The sequence below is a fragment of the Haplochromis burtoni genome, unplaced genomic scaffold, assembly GCF_018398535.1.
Source record: "Haplochromis burtoni strain Fernald_Lab_line unplaced genomic scaffold, NCSU_Asbu1 Contig_137, whole genome shotgun sequence".
Taxonomy (NCBI): domain Eukaryota; kingdom Metazoa; phylum Chordata; class Actinopteri; order Cichliformes; family Cichlidae; genus Haplochromis; species Haplochromis burtoni.
Genome location: NW_024582498.1, coordinates 1,616 through 16,969, shown reverse-complemented (window position 1 = coordinate 16,969; position 15,354 = coordinate 1,616). Strand labels below are relative to the sequence as shown.

At 39.3% G+C, this 15,354-nt stretch overlaps 1 protein-coding gene across 4 annotated transcripts; it reads right to left on the bottom strand.

Annotated features, from left to right (window-relative positions):
* Positions 1–2,489: 2,489 nt before the first annotated feature.
* On the bottom strand, positions 2,490–11,022 carry LOC121815121 (zinc finger protein 532-like). 4 transcript variants are annotated; one of them, XM_042224429.1, is made up of 6 exons: positions 10,760–11,022; positions 9,808–10,159; positions 8,503–8,563; positions 4,845–7,180; positions 4,336–4,517; positions 2,490–2,914 (listed from the first exon to the last, which is right to left on the bottom strand). In XM_042224429.1, the coding sequence occupies exons 4-6, from the start codon at positions 7,146–7,148 to the stop codon at positions 2,734–2,736; spliced, it is 2,667 nt and encodes an 888-aa protein (XP_042080363.1). In that variant the 5' UTR covers positions 7,149–7,180; positions 8,503–8,563; positions 9,808–10,159; positions 10,760–11,022; the 3' UTR covers positions 2,490–2,733. The 4 variants fall into 4 exon arrangements, with proteins under 4 accessions (XP_042080363.1, XP_042080365.1, XP_042080366.1 ...); XM_042224431.1 differs by lacking the exon at positions 9,808–10,159; XM_042224432.1 differs by lacking the exons at positions 8,503–8,563; positions 9,808–10,159.
* Positions 11,023–15,354: the final 4,332 nt, after the last annotated feature.

Sequence of the window (15,354 nt, the reverse complement as noted above, 5' to 3'; positions counted from 1 at the left end):
CAAGATACCATGAAGTGCAGATGTTTAAATTCAAGGTGTGTTATACATAAGAAGCACTTGGTCAGGAGAAGACACGGAGTTTCATGTTCAGGAATAGCCTGATCCTTTATCATTTCATAACAAATTAACCCTATAATGTCATGTGAATGGGTGTGTGGCAAACAGAGGGTTGACCCAGATGCAGGACTTAGCAGACTGACGTAACTCAAAACCGCAGCTTTGTTTTAACACTGGTAAAACTGTGCAGGAAACAAAAACCAAAAACAATATCTGAGCTGAACAGGAACAAACTGACTTGAGGCTAAGCAGGCGGCATAAAACTCATACAGCATGAGGGAGGACACGAGAAAGAATAGAGGGAGACACAGATTGTCGACAGTGTAGCCACATTTACCCATAATGAAATTCTTTGGCTCGTGCTCCTCAGCTTTACATGAGCATATAGAAAGTGTGCAGTTATATTAAGAAGAAAATAACAGAAAGGAACAGTAATAATAATAATAATAATAATAATAATAATAATAATAATAATAATGATAAAGAGAAAAAAGAGAGAAAAATAGTATAATATAATATTTAGAGAATTTAAGACAATTGTTGGTATTTACAGTTTGTGCAAAAACCTGTGCAATGAGCATTTAAGTGGCATTTGTTGAAGTGACAGTGTGCAGAGTATAGTGAGTGTGTAATGGTGTGTGCAGAATGCCAGCAGTTCAAAAGCCTGGAGGCTTGTGGGTAGAAACTATCTCTGTGTCTGCTAGTGCGGGTCTGAATGCTGCTAAACCGCCTGCCGGACGGCAGGAGTGTGAAAAGTCTGTGGCTGCGGTGGCTGGGATCAGAGAGGATCCGCTGTGTCATACCAGACGAGACAAGGGAAGCAAAACTGAACATCACCCACATGAGACAGGAGACTATCAAAATAAAACAGGAAATAACACACACTGAGTCCAGATCAAGACAACTTGACAAACAGACATGAAGATATGACTGACAAAAGGATAAAACATAGATTATAACAGGAAAATTAAGGGATAAACTTCTTTGACTCATTTGATGAGTTAGAGCAAGCCATCATGGCATTTGTATCAAAACAACCCACTGTAGGTTCCTTATGCAATAAAATGAAAGCAATATTGTGTTTTTGTCTTTCTGAAAAGATTTCACACTCAAAACTGTGACAAACACAAAGCAAACTGTTCATTTTAATGAACGCTGCCAAAAAGACCACCATTTAAAAGTCAGTGTTCGTGACACCACTATCACACTGCTTAATGCGTCATATGACATGATACTCACAGCTCAAAACTCATATTAAAATAATTATATACTAAGCTGAAAAAATACTATATAACAGTAATAACAAAAATTAGATTGTAGACTTATCAAACAAGTAAAATCAATAGTTTCATGCCTTTTGACATCACATATTATACTTATATTGCAACTCTTAGTTCAATCACAAATTTAGTCTTCTGTAAATTCACCCCACACTGCCATCTGCTGTTTAAAATCCCAACAAAGGGAGCGCAATATAGAGCTTTACAGTTGAACGTGTTAAGATTATTTTTTTTTTATGATAAACATGGTAGGGTATGGCAACCTGTGGTGAAGAATTGCCTTTTATGCTTGAAAATTACTAGTAAAACTTTCAAAGTTCACTTTATTCAGTCACAACCTATAATTATTACTTTCCAAATACAAAATGCTGATTGATGTGGACAATTATTCTTTCAGAGAAGTCATTTAAGTTGGTTTAATTATGAGGCTGAAAGTTAAAAAAAAAAAGAAAAAAAAAAGTGACCTCTAGTACAAGTGATCAAATCCAGGCAATCAGATATGAGTAGGTGTTAGTGAATCGTTGAATGAGTTAATGAAAACCTCCTTCACTTCTCAGTGTGGGGTAATCCAAATTTCATACTTTCACTAGGTGATAATGTAATTTCATTATGTTTTTTTCGTCTTGTTCCTTTTTTTGTTGGTAAAATGTTCCAAGTGAGCAGTTACAGTAAAAAAGGTGAAAGTGATAAATTAAACTATGGCTTTATGAATGATTTTACAGAATAACCTCCAACTGAACCTTGTATTTCTTGCATCTTGCATATTCCTGGTCTTTTTTTTTTACATTTTTCTTTCTGTTACATGAGCTTGTTTTCTTCCATAAAAATAAACCAACAAATATTTGATAAGACGCTGCACTGCGCGTCCTATCTGTCGCTGCCCTTTAAACATAGGTGACTCATCCTGCTTTGTTAAGGTCATTCTTGAACAAGGATATGATATTAGGAGCCATACGCACTCGAATTTTCTGCTGGGTTGTGTGTGGACTTATCCAGATGGAACCCTTAGTCTTTTCAACACAAAACTGTATTTCCCTGCATGGAGTCCTTATCTGTCCTCATCATTTCTGTACCTCCAGCAATCTGTATGTCAATAAAGTCATGAAAGGGATCAGTCAAGCACGAGAATTTCACACGGGTTAATTCTACAAAGTGTTAAACTTGGCTGTGTCCCGAGTTTTTTGGGATGTGTTGCTGCCATCAAATTCAAAATAAGATAATGTTTTTCTTAGAATTGTACATTTTGTCAGTTAAAATATTTGATACATTTTCTGTGATCTATTGTGAATAAAATATGGGCTTATGTGATTTGCAAATGATTGTATTTTTGCAAAAATATTTTCAGAATTAGGTTCTATTTTACATATTTTTGATGATAGATACAGCATGTGAAGACCTACTTGGGCTCGCCTGCCTTCAGTCCTGGATGCTGTGTATATGCATGTGAGTGTGTTCCCGGTGCAGACTTGAAGGCCATGGGACAGAGAGGACATTTAAAGAAGACCTCACAGTGAGCACTTTGTATGTGGGACTTTAGAGTTGCGACATCAGCAAAGATCACACTACAGTGGATACAGCTGGAGGGACAAAGAATGGAGAAAGGAAGAACAGGTAAGATATTGACTCAAATTACATTTTATGAATCAATTCAGCACATTCTCCTAACAGAAACTTTGTTGATATGAATTCAAAATGGTCATTGACTTTGTGCCATCAAAAGTCCAGCACTTTAGTCTGCAAAAGACTCGTGTCAAACTTGGACCTGATTCTTGAGTTTATAGTAAAATATATGAATAAATATGCATAAATGTGTTTTAGGAGTTAAATATAAAGATTTATATTGGATATTAAAATACACGATAGTTAACTTAGGCCCCAGTCACAAAGGCCTAAAGACTGGCTGGCAACCCTTTAGCAACCATTAGTCATGAGGGAAAAAAAGCAGTTGCTGGCAGTTGATGTGAAATCAATAGCTGAAGCCCCATTTCTGCTGGACTAGAGACAGGTTGCCAGGACCACCAGGCAGCCATCAGTAAAAGTGTGTATTCTGTGAGCAACTGAGATGTGGGACAGTTGTAAAGTGAAATTGGAAGAATATATGCTGAGCTGAAAACCTTGTGATTTCAAACTTTAACCCAGGGTCCAGAGGTCAACATGAGGTTACCAACTGGTCTCTATGCATGTGACTGAAGCTATAACTAGTATGTGGAAACAGCGGGAAATGACCAGCCTGACAAATCTCTCTATAATCACATTTTAAAGTACTAATTGAAGTAGAAATACAGATATCGTCACACAGAAATAGAAAATACATTTATATTTTGGGATTGTTAACCTCTGGTCTTGGGGATAAAAGTAAATTTTTTGTATATTGAGCTGATTTATGAATTTAAGTTAAAATTGAAATGTTCTGAAAGTGCATTTGCACATAGTGTCATGTCTATGAAGTTGATAGCACTCTTAATTGATAAGCAATTACAAGTCATATCAACTGTAAAAATATCATCAAGAGGCCAAGAATGTAATAAAATGTATTACATCGTTGCGGATTTTACCTTCATGGCCAACTGTTCGTTTAATAACAATTTGATTGACCAGGGTCATAATTGAACTGTAATTGCTCAAAGACAAACTTTTATTTTTAATGGCATGTAACTTGGGTGACTCCAACTGTGACAGTCTAATTTTTTCTCAGTAATTTTTGTTGTGAATAATATCACTTTTGGGGATATGGGATTGTCAAGCTGCAGATGTTTTAATAACTGTAATTAGAAATGACACTATAAGTGCCACTTTGAATGGAAAGCAAGAACAAGACACATTTTATTCTGTGTATGGCCACTTTCAGAAAATCATGGTGCAACGTGGCTTCATATTTTAATCAGATTTCACACTATGCATATAAACATCTGGGTCTCAATAGCACATGTTTTGAAAAAGAAAAAACTATGTCGCATAACAGAAGACAAAAAAACAAGTTTATAAAGTTCTAACGCACCAGTAGCCGACTCTCCGAGTGTAATGCAGACAGTTTTTGGTCACATGTGACTGGAAGTGGACAGAGCGACAACTGGCACCACACTCAGGGCAGATGTAAGGTGATTTGTGCTGGTGGATCCGCTGGTGTGACAAAAAGCTGCACTGATTTGGGAGAAGCATTTGGCAAATGGTGCATGTTTTCTATGGGATAAAGAAAAGACATTAAAAAATTGACTTTTTTCACCTACTATGTTTAGAAAACTGCTTCCAGAATACATCATGTTATTTAACTAAAATATTATTAATGCAAATTAATATATACTGCAGATTAAATTATTTTTATATTTCTTCCTTACATGTATCTTGGCATTTACAGTCAACTATACACTCTACCCTTTATATAGAATGCCTTGTGTTTTCATAGCATGGTATTTTCTGCGGCTTTTGTAGAGATTTTGTCAAATTGACCAGAGTTGGCAAAAATAGCTTCCCTCACATCCTGTGGTGATTTACGCATTACATACACACCTGACTTCTGGGCTCCGATGCTTGTTGATAGTGCATTGCTAGTGAGTTGTCATCCTGGAACATTTCGTTACACTCCAAGCATTTTAAGCTGTGCCTGCAGAGCTTTGATGCATCATCCTCCAACGGCATGGCTGCCACAACAGGTGCACTGCTTGGAGCTGAAATCACTGCAGGTTGGTTCCCAGCACCAGATACCTTGTCTTGCATTTGACCCGCAGGCGCATGTGCTTGAGTGGTAGTGGTGGTGCCATTAACGCTGTGTGGTCCTGCAGCTGATGTACCAATCATCTGATCTGCAGGGATGGGTTTTAGGATTAGGTGTGAACACTGCATAACCACCCCTTTGTCTTTGTGACCCCTAGCATGAGACAAGAGGCTGCATTTGTTATAGAACACTATACTTTTGGCACAGTGGTTGCAGGTGACCTCGATCCGCACACTGCGGCGCTCATAGTGCTGTGTCAGGCTCTTCTCAAGAGCAAATGAATCTCCACACTCCAAGCACTTGTAGCCAAGTGAGGGTAGAGAGATACAGGCTGAGGTTGGTGGGGAGAGGTTTGGGATGTACACAGGGACAGGATTCATGCTACTCAGGACTTTATTGAAGGCATCCACCACAGAGCTTTGAGAACTAGTGAACACTTGAACTCTAGAGACTTTCTTTGACTGCTGACTGGTGAGAATTGTCTGCTGTTTTGCTTGCTGTGATTGCTGATGTTGGGGCTGTTTGTACAAGGTGTGTTGGAGATCACAGGCAGCAGAGGACACTGTATGAGGCAGAAGGCTGAGGTTACTAAGATGGACTGTCTTTGGCACAAGTTTGGCATTTGCCAGACTAGAGGCAGGTACCATGACAGTCTGTTGTTGGATGGCATTAGCAGCTTTCAAGATAGCACTGCTGGCACTTTGTACTGATGCAGCAGGGATGACTGTTGCTTTAACCGTTGTGTTGTTAGCCAGCTTAAGGTTGATAACTTGGGAACCAGCTGTCTTGACTGCTGAGACTGGCAGGAATGCTGTTGCAACAGGTTTAATTGTCATTTGCTTGGTTATTTCAATTGAAGGTCCCCCTGTGGTGGTTAATACTGTGGTTGAAAAAATTGCACTAGGATTAGTGGTTGTCATGACAGATGTGCTGTTCTCTCTTTTTTTCAGACCCTCAGGATCAAATTCTGGAAGGACTCGGGTGACTGTACGCTTGATCTGTCCAGTTGAGGTTTTGATTGTTTTGATCCTGACCTTTGGGATAACTGGGGTGGTGTCTGTGTTTGAGGCAGGGGAACCTTTGCTGCTGCGTTCACTGGTCACACTAGAGGGGCTGTCTGGTTGTCTTGTTAGCAGTCTCTTTGCAATCTCCATGGCTGATTCCTGATCCTGTGGCTTCTCAGGGACTCTTGAATTTTCTTTGACCTGTGCTGGTTCTTGTTGTGTTGTAGGAGAATCCAAAGTACCTAAGTCTTCAGCACTAGCTTTCTTGGCACTTAGAGCAGCTATGGCTGCTATACAAGATGAAAGTTTTGTTGAGGATTTGGATTTGACTTGTGAAAGGCTGGATGGATTACCAAGTCCCGATGACTGCCCACCTTCTTGGTACTCTTTGCTATGAGACTTGGGCATTGTTTCCTCAAGTTTCCCTTCAGGTAAAGTTGGCTGAGAGAGAATCTTGAACTTACAACTTCTAAAAGTACCACTGTTATTGTTGTTAAGATCAGGCTTTTGGTCTCCATTTGTTTTGGGCTTGGAAAGACTTTCCCTTTTAGCAGATTTGGAGTTCCGCTCCCCTTTCCTAGCTGTGTGACCTCCCTGCTTGTCTCCTGGGTCTTCTACCTCAATTTTCTCATCATCATCAAACTCTTCTGTGCTGGAAATTGGGCTAAACTGATTGAAGGTACATGATTCATTGTTCATTTTCTGGCCTTCCCCTCTGGGAATTTTACATCCATTCTTCGTGTATTGAGCCCCAGTTGGTATTGTGGACACCAAAATATTATGAAGTCCATTGTGAACAGAAGGGAGTCGGGAATGGGAGTGGAAATGCCTACCCCTCTCTGATTCAGTCCCACAATGGTCACTTGTGTCTAGGTTTCGTGTGTTCTTCACAATGACACTAACACCTACATCATGTGCTGCTGAGGGGTGTTGGGCCTCATTCTCACTGTTAGTCACACCACCACTGGTTTGCTTGAGCTGTCCATCATAGTCATCTTGGTGGCCAGATTCAATAGCGGCTTTAGGATCCACCATGTCAGGGATGTCAAAGGCCGCCAGCAGGTCATCAAAGTCAGGCGTCTTCATATCTCCCATATTCCTGCTCCTGTTCCAGTGAGGTGATCACCCTAGAAAGACAAAAGTATCAAAACATTTTATTATGCTGGTCTTGGGAGCTACAACCCTTAACTCTATTGTAATTGTTCTGTTTACAAGAGTGTGCAAGTATATAAGAATTCTGATCAGGTCAGTCATACAATGATGGCATGAAGCTAGTCTTAAAAAATTGGATACGGAAGAAAATGTGTTCCATTTATATTTGTGTTTGCTTCATACATTAAATATAAATATGTAGAATTCAGTCCTATTTCTGTCATAACTTAGTAAGTTCACTAACTAGTTTTAGACAGGTACACCAGGTTGTAACACACCATCCACATAGTGTGTAGATGTGATGCTGTGATGACATTAAAAGCACTTTGTTATTAAATAAATTAATAAATAAAACAGTAATAATATTTTTGTCAAAGTGAAATAAACTAAAAGTATACCACAGTGCTGATTATGTCAATTTTAGCTCTCGTCAAGAATTTGCTGAATTATGGAATTATGCCTCAACTATATATATATGTATATATGATTTTCCTTTTTCAGTTGTCACTGCTCAGCTAAATTTTGTCTTGAATAATATGAAATAAAATGTTCACAATAAATTGGCTTAGTTAAATAATTTGTTTAAATATAAACAGGAACACTATGTGTCTGTTTATCATAATCAAATACAAATCAGGAACATATTCTTGGCAGTCAGGTGAAATGTTTTGTGTTTTGAACATCTTTTTTTTTTAGGAATCAGCCTTTATTTTTATTACAAAAACAATTTAAACTAGCTATGATTGGGCCTGTCTGAATGTAGCCTGTTATGAGTGTTGGGGACAAAAGGGACAGCTAAGCTGCTCTGCTTGTACGTGCAGCTAAATCAGTGCTGCTGTTTCATCCAAATCTACAGGAGCCAAAGTTCCACAGACAGACCCATATCCTTTAACCTGGACTTGGATTGCAAAATAAAGAATTCCCCATGTAATCCATATTGTTCGCTGGTGATGAAATGACAGAGAAAAGGAGAAATCTTATGGGGGGAGAGGGCAGGAAACATATGCAGTGAGGGGAAAAAATGGCTGCTGAGCTGTGTGAAGCTGCAGCAGAGGGAGAAAGGCCTGGTGGAAAGAACAGCTAGTCACAGCCATGACAGGCAGAACAGCTTGACGTAGAAACCAAGTGAAGGTTAAATGCAGGCAAATATGTCAAATACACAACATAGAACCCATCTTGACAACACCAGTTTAATAGACGTGCATTGTTAGCACTTGAAATCGACACAATGTGTAAAAGAGTACTAAAGTCTAATAAATAATAGAGGAAACATGCAAGTGAATCAGCAACTCCTCACCCTCTTGCCTCCGTCCCTCTCCAGCCACTAGCCAAACCTTCTTTCCTTCCTTCTTTCCATCCTGAAACAAACAAAGTCACAATACTACTAACCCACAAAAGCCATCCACCACCCCACCCTGCCTGAAAAAAAAAAGAAAAAAGTCTTGTTTCTTCCCAGCCAGGCAAAGGCCCAGAATACAGGCTCAGGTTACATCCCGCGATCTGGTGAGTGATGGTGGTCTTGGTAAAAATTGTCCTTAGATTCTCTGCACCACTCGAGCACACAGACATGTAAACAGACAACAGATAAAGCATGCTCCTATGTGTATGCATGTGTGTGTATGTGTGAGGTAGGATCTAGGCTGCAGATTCTCAAGACTCCCAGCCAGCCACGTCCCACTGCACTCGTCCCTTCCCAAGTCTCACTGCTCCCCTCACACTGAGCTGTGCTTCGGCACGCTAGCGCTCGGACATCCAGCCAGCATTTAGCAGGAGAAGCGGGGTCTGTGCTTGTGCTATGGTTGAGCTGTGATGGTCTGCCATGAAGCAGCCTAGGCTATCTCTATCCCCATGGAGCACAGAGACAGCATTGTTCCTGTGAGCACTCTGACTGCCTCAAACCGGTTTCAGCTGGTTCCGGTCACCCAGCATAAAAGCCTTCTGCTGCAGACAGAAGCAGTGTGCTCACCTCCCAGGAAGCACTGCAACAATTCTCACTAAACCAGGTCCACATTGTCAAAGATTTTATAAAAGAACAAGGATTGAGCTATTACCATTTCACAGGTGGACACTAGTCTGGTTGCTTGCACAGCTTTGAAATCAAGCCAAAAAATACAAATAATGGAGAAGAATATGATGATTGGTTTGAACACAGATGTTGAAAAAAAAAAGTAATAGATGCCAACAAGACTTAAATGGTAAAATGACATCCAAATGAGTCTTTATGATAGCTGCTTACTAATGCACTGAGAAGAAGAAGGAAGTTTAAACAATAAGGATAGTAGCCAAATCTTATACTGCAACCTTGGCCTGTTCCTCAGACCCATCCCTCAGTACTTTACCCCCAATCATGATAGTAACCCCTCTGAAAACTGAAGACTTTGATGTGGCCCCTAACAGAATTATTCCTATCACTGTGATATAATGACAGGAAGTGTAAACAAAAGTAAACATGGGCAAACAGGCCGCACATGCACCTTCCTCCCAAAATTTAATCGCGTGCCATCCCCACCACCACATACACCCCCACAGAGACGCACAGGGACATAGACATGCACTGTCATGCATATACATATGTACATATGAAAAGGTAAACTTGGCATACCCTTCTCAGATTTTTTTTCCCACTCTGAGAGATATTGAGTGGAAAAAAGTCTTCCTTTGGAGGCCTCAGCACCTGCCCTTACTCAGCCCCAACCACTTCAGCTTCCACCCTCCATCCTCAGCCCTCCCTTCCCCCTCCTCCCACTCTCCTTCCCTGGGTCAGTCCTAGCTTTCAGTCCCAGCCCAGGCCTCGTATTATCCTGAACCCCTCGCCACCACCACTACGGCCGTGCATGAAGGGACGGATGGAGTATTCAGCGGGCGAACCAGGCCTTTTGTCTCTGCCTGTGCAGGGAGTGGGGTGGGGGGAGGTGGTGAGAGGACTCTCCACTTTGGCTCTGAAACAGCAGCAGCTGGTGCAGAGAAAGAAGAGAGCGAGAGAGGGAGGCAAAAACACAGGGAGGTGGGGGAGGCGGAGAGGAAATGGAGGAAAAGGAAATGAGCGCGAGCGTATAATAAGGGTCTGATTTTGTGCACCGTGTTCATATATTTACGCTACAGAACACAAATATAAGTCAATAAATGATGTTAACACAGGATCACCGCTGATGTCCATGTTCTGATCCTGCGCATTTTTCCCCAGTGATACATAACACACAGAAACAAAATGTATAAATAGCCCAGGCCTCTGTTTAGGCCCAACGGTCTGTGTGCCGCTGCCACCCAGACTCTTGCCTGCGTTTTTGTTGTTAAACATTAAAGCACTGGCATTGATGGTCAAACAGCTGCCCAGCTTTTAACGGCACACAAAATATTCATGAGGTGTGACTGCAATGCAAAGGACGTCTGCAGACATGAGCTCAATCATCCTGATCTGATGATTCTTCTAGCCCACACAGCAAAGCACAGAAATAACATACCAATGACAAGCTAATCACAAGGTATAACATACAACATCGATGACAATACGTGTGATAAAATTGGTGCGCAAAATCAAATAGCTCATAACCTACCTGGCAGACTGCACGAAGAGGCTTTCAGCAGAATAAGACTGACTCTCTTTGGCCTGCTACCAGTCCTTGATACATCTGGCAGAGCCACCAAAGGCAGCCTCGAATGCTGCAGCTTAAACTAATTATCCTTCATTATGTAAGCACCATGCCAGATTTATTCGTCAGACAACACAAATGCATTTTTTACACTGAAAGGGGAGCTGGAGCTGAGAATGTATATTATAAAAAGGCCCTCATGGTTCCTCCTGTCTCTCTACACTGTGACAGATTCAGTGCAGGAGAGGAGGCTGAGGTTGCTCCCCACCCCCTAACACAGACAAAGTCACATGACGTCATGTTGTCTCCATTCATGCAGGGCATAAGAGGAGCTGCTAGAAGCAAGCCATCTCCTGCCCCACCAGATTTCCTGTTTGAGATATTATCACTTGAATGTGTTTTCCCAATGCTTTAAAGGGAGGCAGAAGAAACGCCAACAATGTATTCCTGATTTGTTTGACGCTTTTTCTTATTTCTATCATGTAATTATGGAGTTACATGATATAGAGTATGTAGACTATTATAAGTGGCAGCTACAAAAACATCTGACTACAGTATCACTTTACAGTAGGTACAACTGGGTACTAAAAATGAATAAAGGACATCCTAGTAGATAATGAGTGCTTCAGTACTTCCCTATAAACTGTGCAGGATGCTGTGTTTTTCTTTCTATTCTTTTTTTTAACTGGAGAACCAACTGGAAGATATGTTCAGTATTTGTTCATGCATAGTTCTAGATGAACTCTTTTATCTGCTTAATTTTTTATGGATCATTTAGTGAAACATGGTTGTTACTCAGTAGTGTCTCATTATTTAATGATTATGTCAGCAATACTGACTGTTTATGTGTGCTGAAGAAAACTGAAGCAGTATACCTAGTAGATAGTATACTTTATTGCTTATATTTACAGTTAGGTCCATAAGTTATTGAACACAAGTGTTGTGATTTTTAGCTCTGCACACCACCATGTGGATTTTAAATTAAACTATCAAGATACCATGAAGCGCAGATGTTTAAATTCAAGGTGTGTTATACATAAGAAGCACTTGGTCAGGAGAAGACACGCAGTTTCATGTTCAGGAACAGCCTGATCCTTTATCATTTCATAACAAATTAACCCTATAATGTCATGTGAATGGGTGTGTGGCAAACAGAGGGTTGACCCAGATGCAGGACTTAGCAGACTGATGTAACTCAAAACCGCAGCTTTGTTTTAACACTGGTAAAACTGTGCAGGAAACAAAAACCAAAAACAATATCTGAGCTGAACAGGAACAAACTGACTTGAGGCTAAGCAGCGGCATAAAACTCATACAGCATGAGGGAGGACACGAGAAAGAATAGAGGGAGACACAGTGTTCATTTATCGTGTACAGATAAACAGTGTAGCCACATTTACCCATAATGAAATTCTTTGGCTCGTGCTCCTCAGCTTTACATGACATATAGAAAGTGTGCAGTTATATTAAGAAGAATAACAGAAAAGCATAAAGTAATAATAATATATATAGATAAAGAAAAAAGATAGAATAATAAATAATAATAAAAGAATAAAATGAACAAACAAAATAATAAAGTAAGAGAAGAAATTATAATATTTAGAGAATTTAGACAATGTTGGTATTTACAGTTTGTGCAAAAACCTGTTGCAATGAGCATTTAAGTGGCATTTGTTGAAGTGACAGTGTGCAGAGTATAGTGAGTGTGTAATGGTGTGTGCAGAATGCTCAGCAGTTCAAAAGCCTGGATGGCTTGTGGGTAGAAACTTCTCGTGTCTGCTAGTGCGGGTCTGAATGCTGCTAAACCGCCTGCCGGACGGCAGGAGTGTGAAAAGTCTGTGGCTGCGGTGGCTGGGATCAGAGAGGATCCGCTGTGTCATACCAGACGAGACAAGGGAAGCAAAACTGAACATCACCCACATGAGACAGGAGACTATCAAAATAAAACAGGAAATAACACACACTGAGTCCAGATCAAGACAACTTGACAAACAGACATGAAGATATGACTGACAAAAGGATAAAACATAGATTATAACAGGAAAATTAAGGGATAAACTTCTTTGACTCATTTGATGAGTTAGAGCAAGCCATCATGGCATTTGTATCAAAACAACCCACTGTAGGTTCCTTATGCAATAAAATGAAAGCAATATTGTGTTTTTGTCTTTCTGAAAAGATTTCACACTCAAAACTGTGACAAACACAAAGCAAACTGTTCATTTTAATGAACGCTGCCAAAAAGACCACCATTTAAAAGTCAGTGTTCGTGACACCACTATCACACTGCTTAATGCGTCATATGACATGATACTCACAGCTCAAAACTCATATTAAAATAATTATATACTAAGCTGAAAAAATACTATATAACAGTAATAACAAAAATTAGATTGTAGACTTATCAAACAAGTAAAATCAATAGTTTCATGCCTTTTGACATCACATATTATACTTATATTGCAACTCTTAGTTCAATCACAAATTTAGTCTTCTGTAAATTCACCCCACACTGCCATCTGCTGTTTAAAATCCCAACAAAGGGAGCGCAATATAGAGCTTTACAGTTGAATGTGTTAAGATTTTTTTTTTTTATGATAAACATGGTAGGGTATGGCAACCTGTGGTGAAGAATTGCCTTTTATGCTTGAAAATTACTAGTAAAACTTTCAAAGTTCACTTTATTCCGTCACAACCTACAATTATTACTTTCCAAATACAAAATGCTGATTGATGTGGACAATTATTCTTTCAGAGAAGTCATTTAAGTTGGTTTAATTATGAGGCTGAAAGTTAAAAAAAAAAAGAAAAAAAAAAGTGACCTCTAGTACAAGTGATCAAATCCAGGCAATCAGATATGAGTAGGTGTTAGTGAATCGTTGAATGAGTTAATGAAAACCTCCTTCACTTCTCAGTGTGGGGTAATCCAAAGTTCATACTTTCACTAGGTGATAATGTAATTTCATTATGTTTTTTTCATCTTGTTCCTTTTTTTGTTGGTAAAATGTTCCAAGTGAGCAGTTAAAGTAAAAAAGGTGAAAGTGATAAATTAAACTATGGCTTTATGAATGATTTTACGGAATAACCTCCAACTGAACCTTGTATTTCTTGCATCTTGCATATTCCTGGTCTTTTTTTTACATTTTTCTTTCTGTTACATGAGCTTGTTTTCTTCCATAAAAATAAACCAACAAATATTTGATAAGACGCTGCACTGCGCGTCCTATCTGTCGCTGCCCTTTAAACATAGGTGACTCATCCTGCTTTGTTAAGGTCATTCTTGAACAAGGATATGATATTAGGAGCCATACGCACTCGAATTTTCTGCTGGGTTGTGTGTGGACTTATCCAGATGGAACCCTTAGTCTTTTCAACACAAAACTGTATTTCCCTGCATGGAGTCCTTATCTGTCCTCATCATTTCTGTACCTCCAGCAATCTGTATGTCAATAAAGTCATGAAAGGGATCAGTCAAGCACGAGAATTTCACACGGGTACATACGTGGGTGCCTCACTGTGTTTGAGGACTGCCTAATTCACACTGCTGACCTTTCCGTGCTCTGCAATAAAGTGTGCCAATAAATTAGTTGGACTCTTCATTAACAAGATGGCAGATGTAAGTAAGCCCACAACAGGTGTCAAAATATTCATCACTCTTATTCATGGCATCTTGTAAGAGCCGTTGGTTTTATTTCATGTGTGTGCATAATTTTCTGTGATTTGAAAATAAAGCGATAGTTACAAATTGTTAACATGCAGAAAACGTGAAGACAATTCGGTGTTGTGCAAAAGGAAGAAGTAAAAGTTGAAGGATTTCCTCCTATGTTTTAGCACACAGTCACTAATCTTGTGTTAGAGTAGTGTGCGTTTTGTGCTGCTGTATTTGGCTCCAGTTGCTTGTGAAAATAATTCCTATATTTGCATTTCAGCACATTCCTTTGCTTTACTTTTGGATTGTATTTACATTTCAAGGAAATTCCCTTGAAAATATAATATTTTTTAACACGTTTTAAATTTACAATTTTTTTAAAAAAAATTTAAGTGTGTGATGTGTCAAATAACTGTGATCTGAGTATTGACCAAAATAACCGATTACTACAAGCAAGCAACCCTAATCTGGTAAAAGCTGTAATTTAATATTGTAGGTCTAAATAAATGCAGTTTTGAAGCACTAGGGGAAAAAATCTTCAAACAGTAACCAAATGAAAACACCCCTCCCTACACATAAGGAGTTTTCCTCGGTTACAGGTGGAGTCATGGATAGCCATTATTTATTTTTTGTGAGATGTTTTTGTTTTTTTGTTTTTTTGCATCAGCATGTTTGTATTTTATGCCGCCACAACTTAGAAATTGCTCTATATACTATTTAGACTATTGAAGTAACTTTTTTCATTGGGAGTTTGTGCTGCAGAACTCCCAGAGTAGGAGCACCTGGCATAATCTATTATGGGCCAATACTTACAGGGACTTACAGGAGACAGATTTAAAGAAGTAAAGAAGTAAGAGTAATATGCTCATTTCCTATTAGCCAAAAGAAATAAAGACATTGACTGATAAGT

Coding starts and splice junctions, on each gene's coding strand:
- LOC121815121 (XM_042224429.1), bottom strand. CDS start 7,148: ATGGGAGATATGAAGACGCCTGACTTTGATGACCTGCTGGCGGCCTTT. Junction 4,518..4,844: donor CATCGGAGCCCAGAAGTCAG/GTGTGTATGTAA, acceptor TTTATCCCATAG/AAAACATGCACCATTTGCCA. Junction 2,915..4,335: donor ACTCGGAGAGTCGGCTACTG/GTGCGTTAGAAC, acceptor TTGTCCCTCCAG/CTGTATCCACTGTAGTGTGA.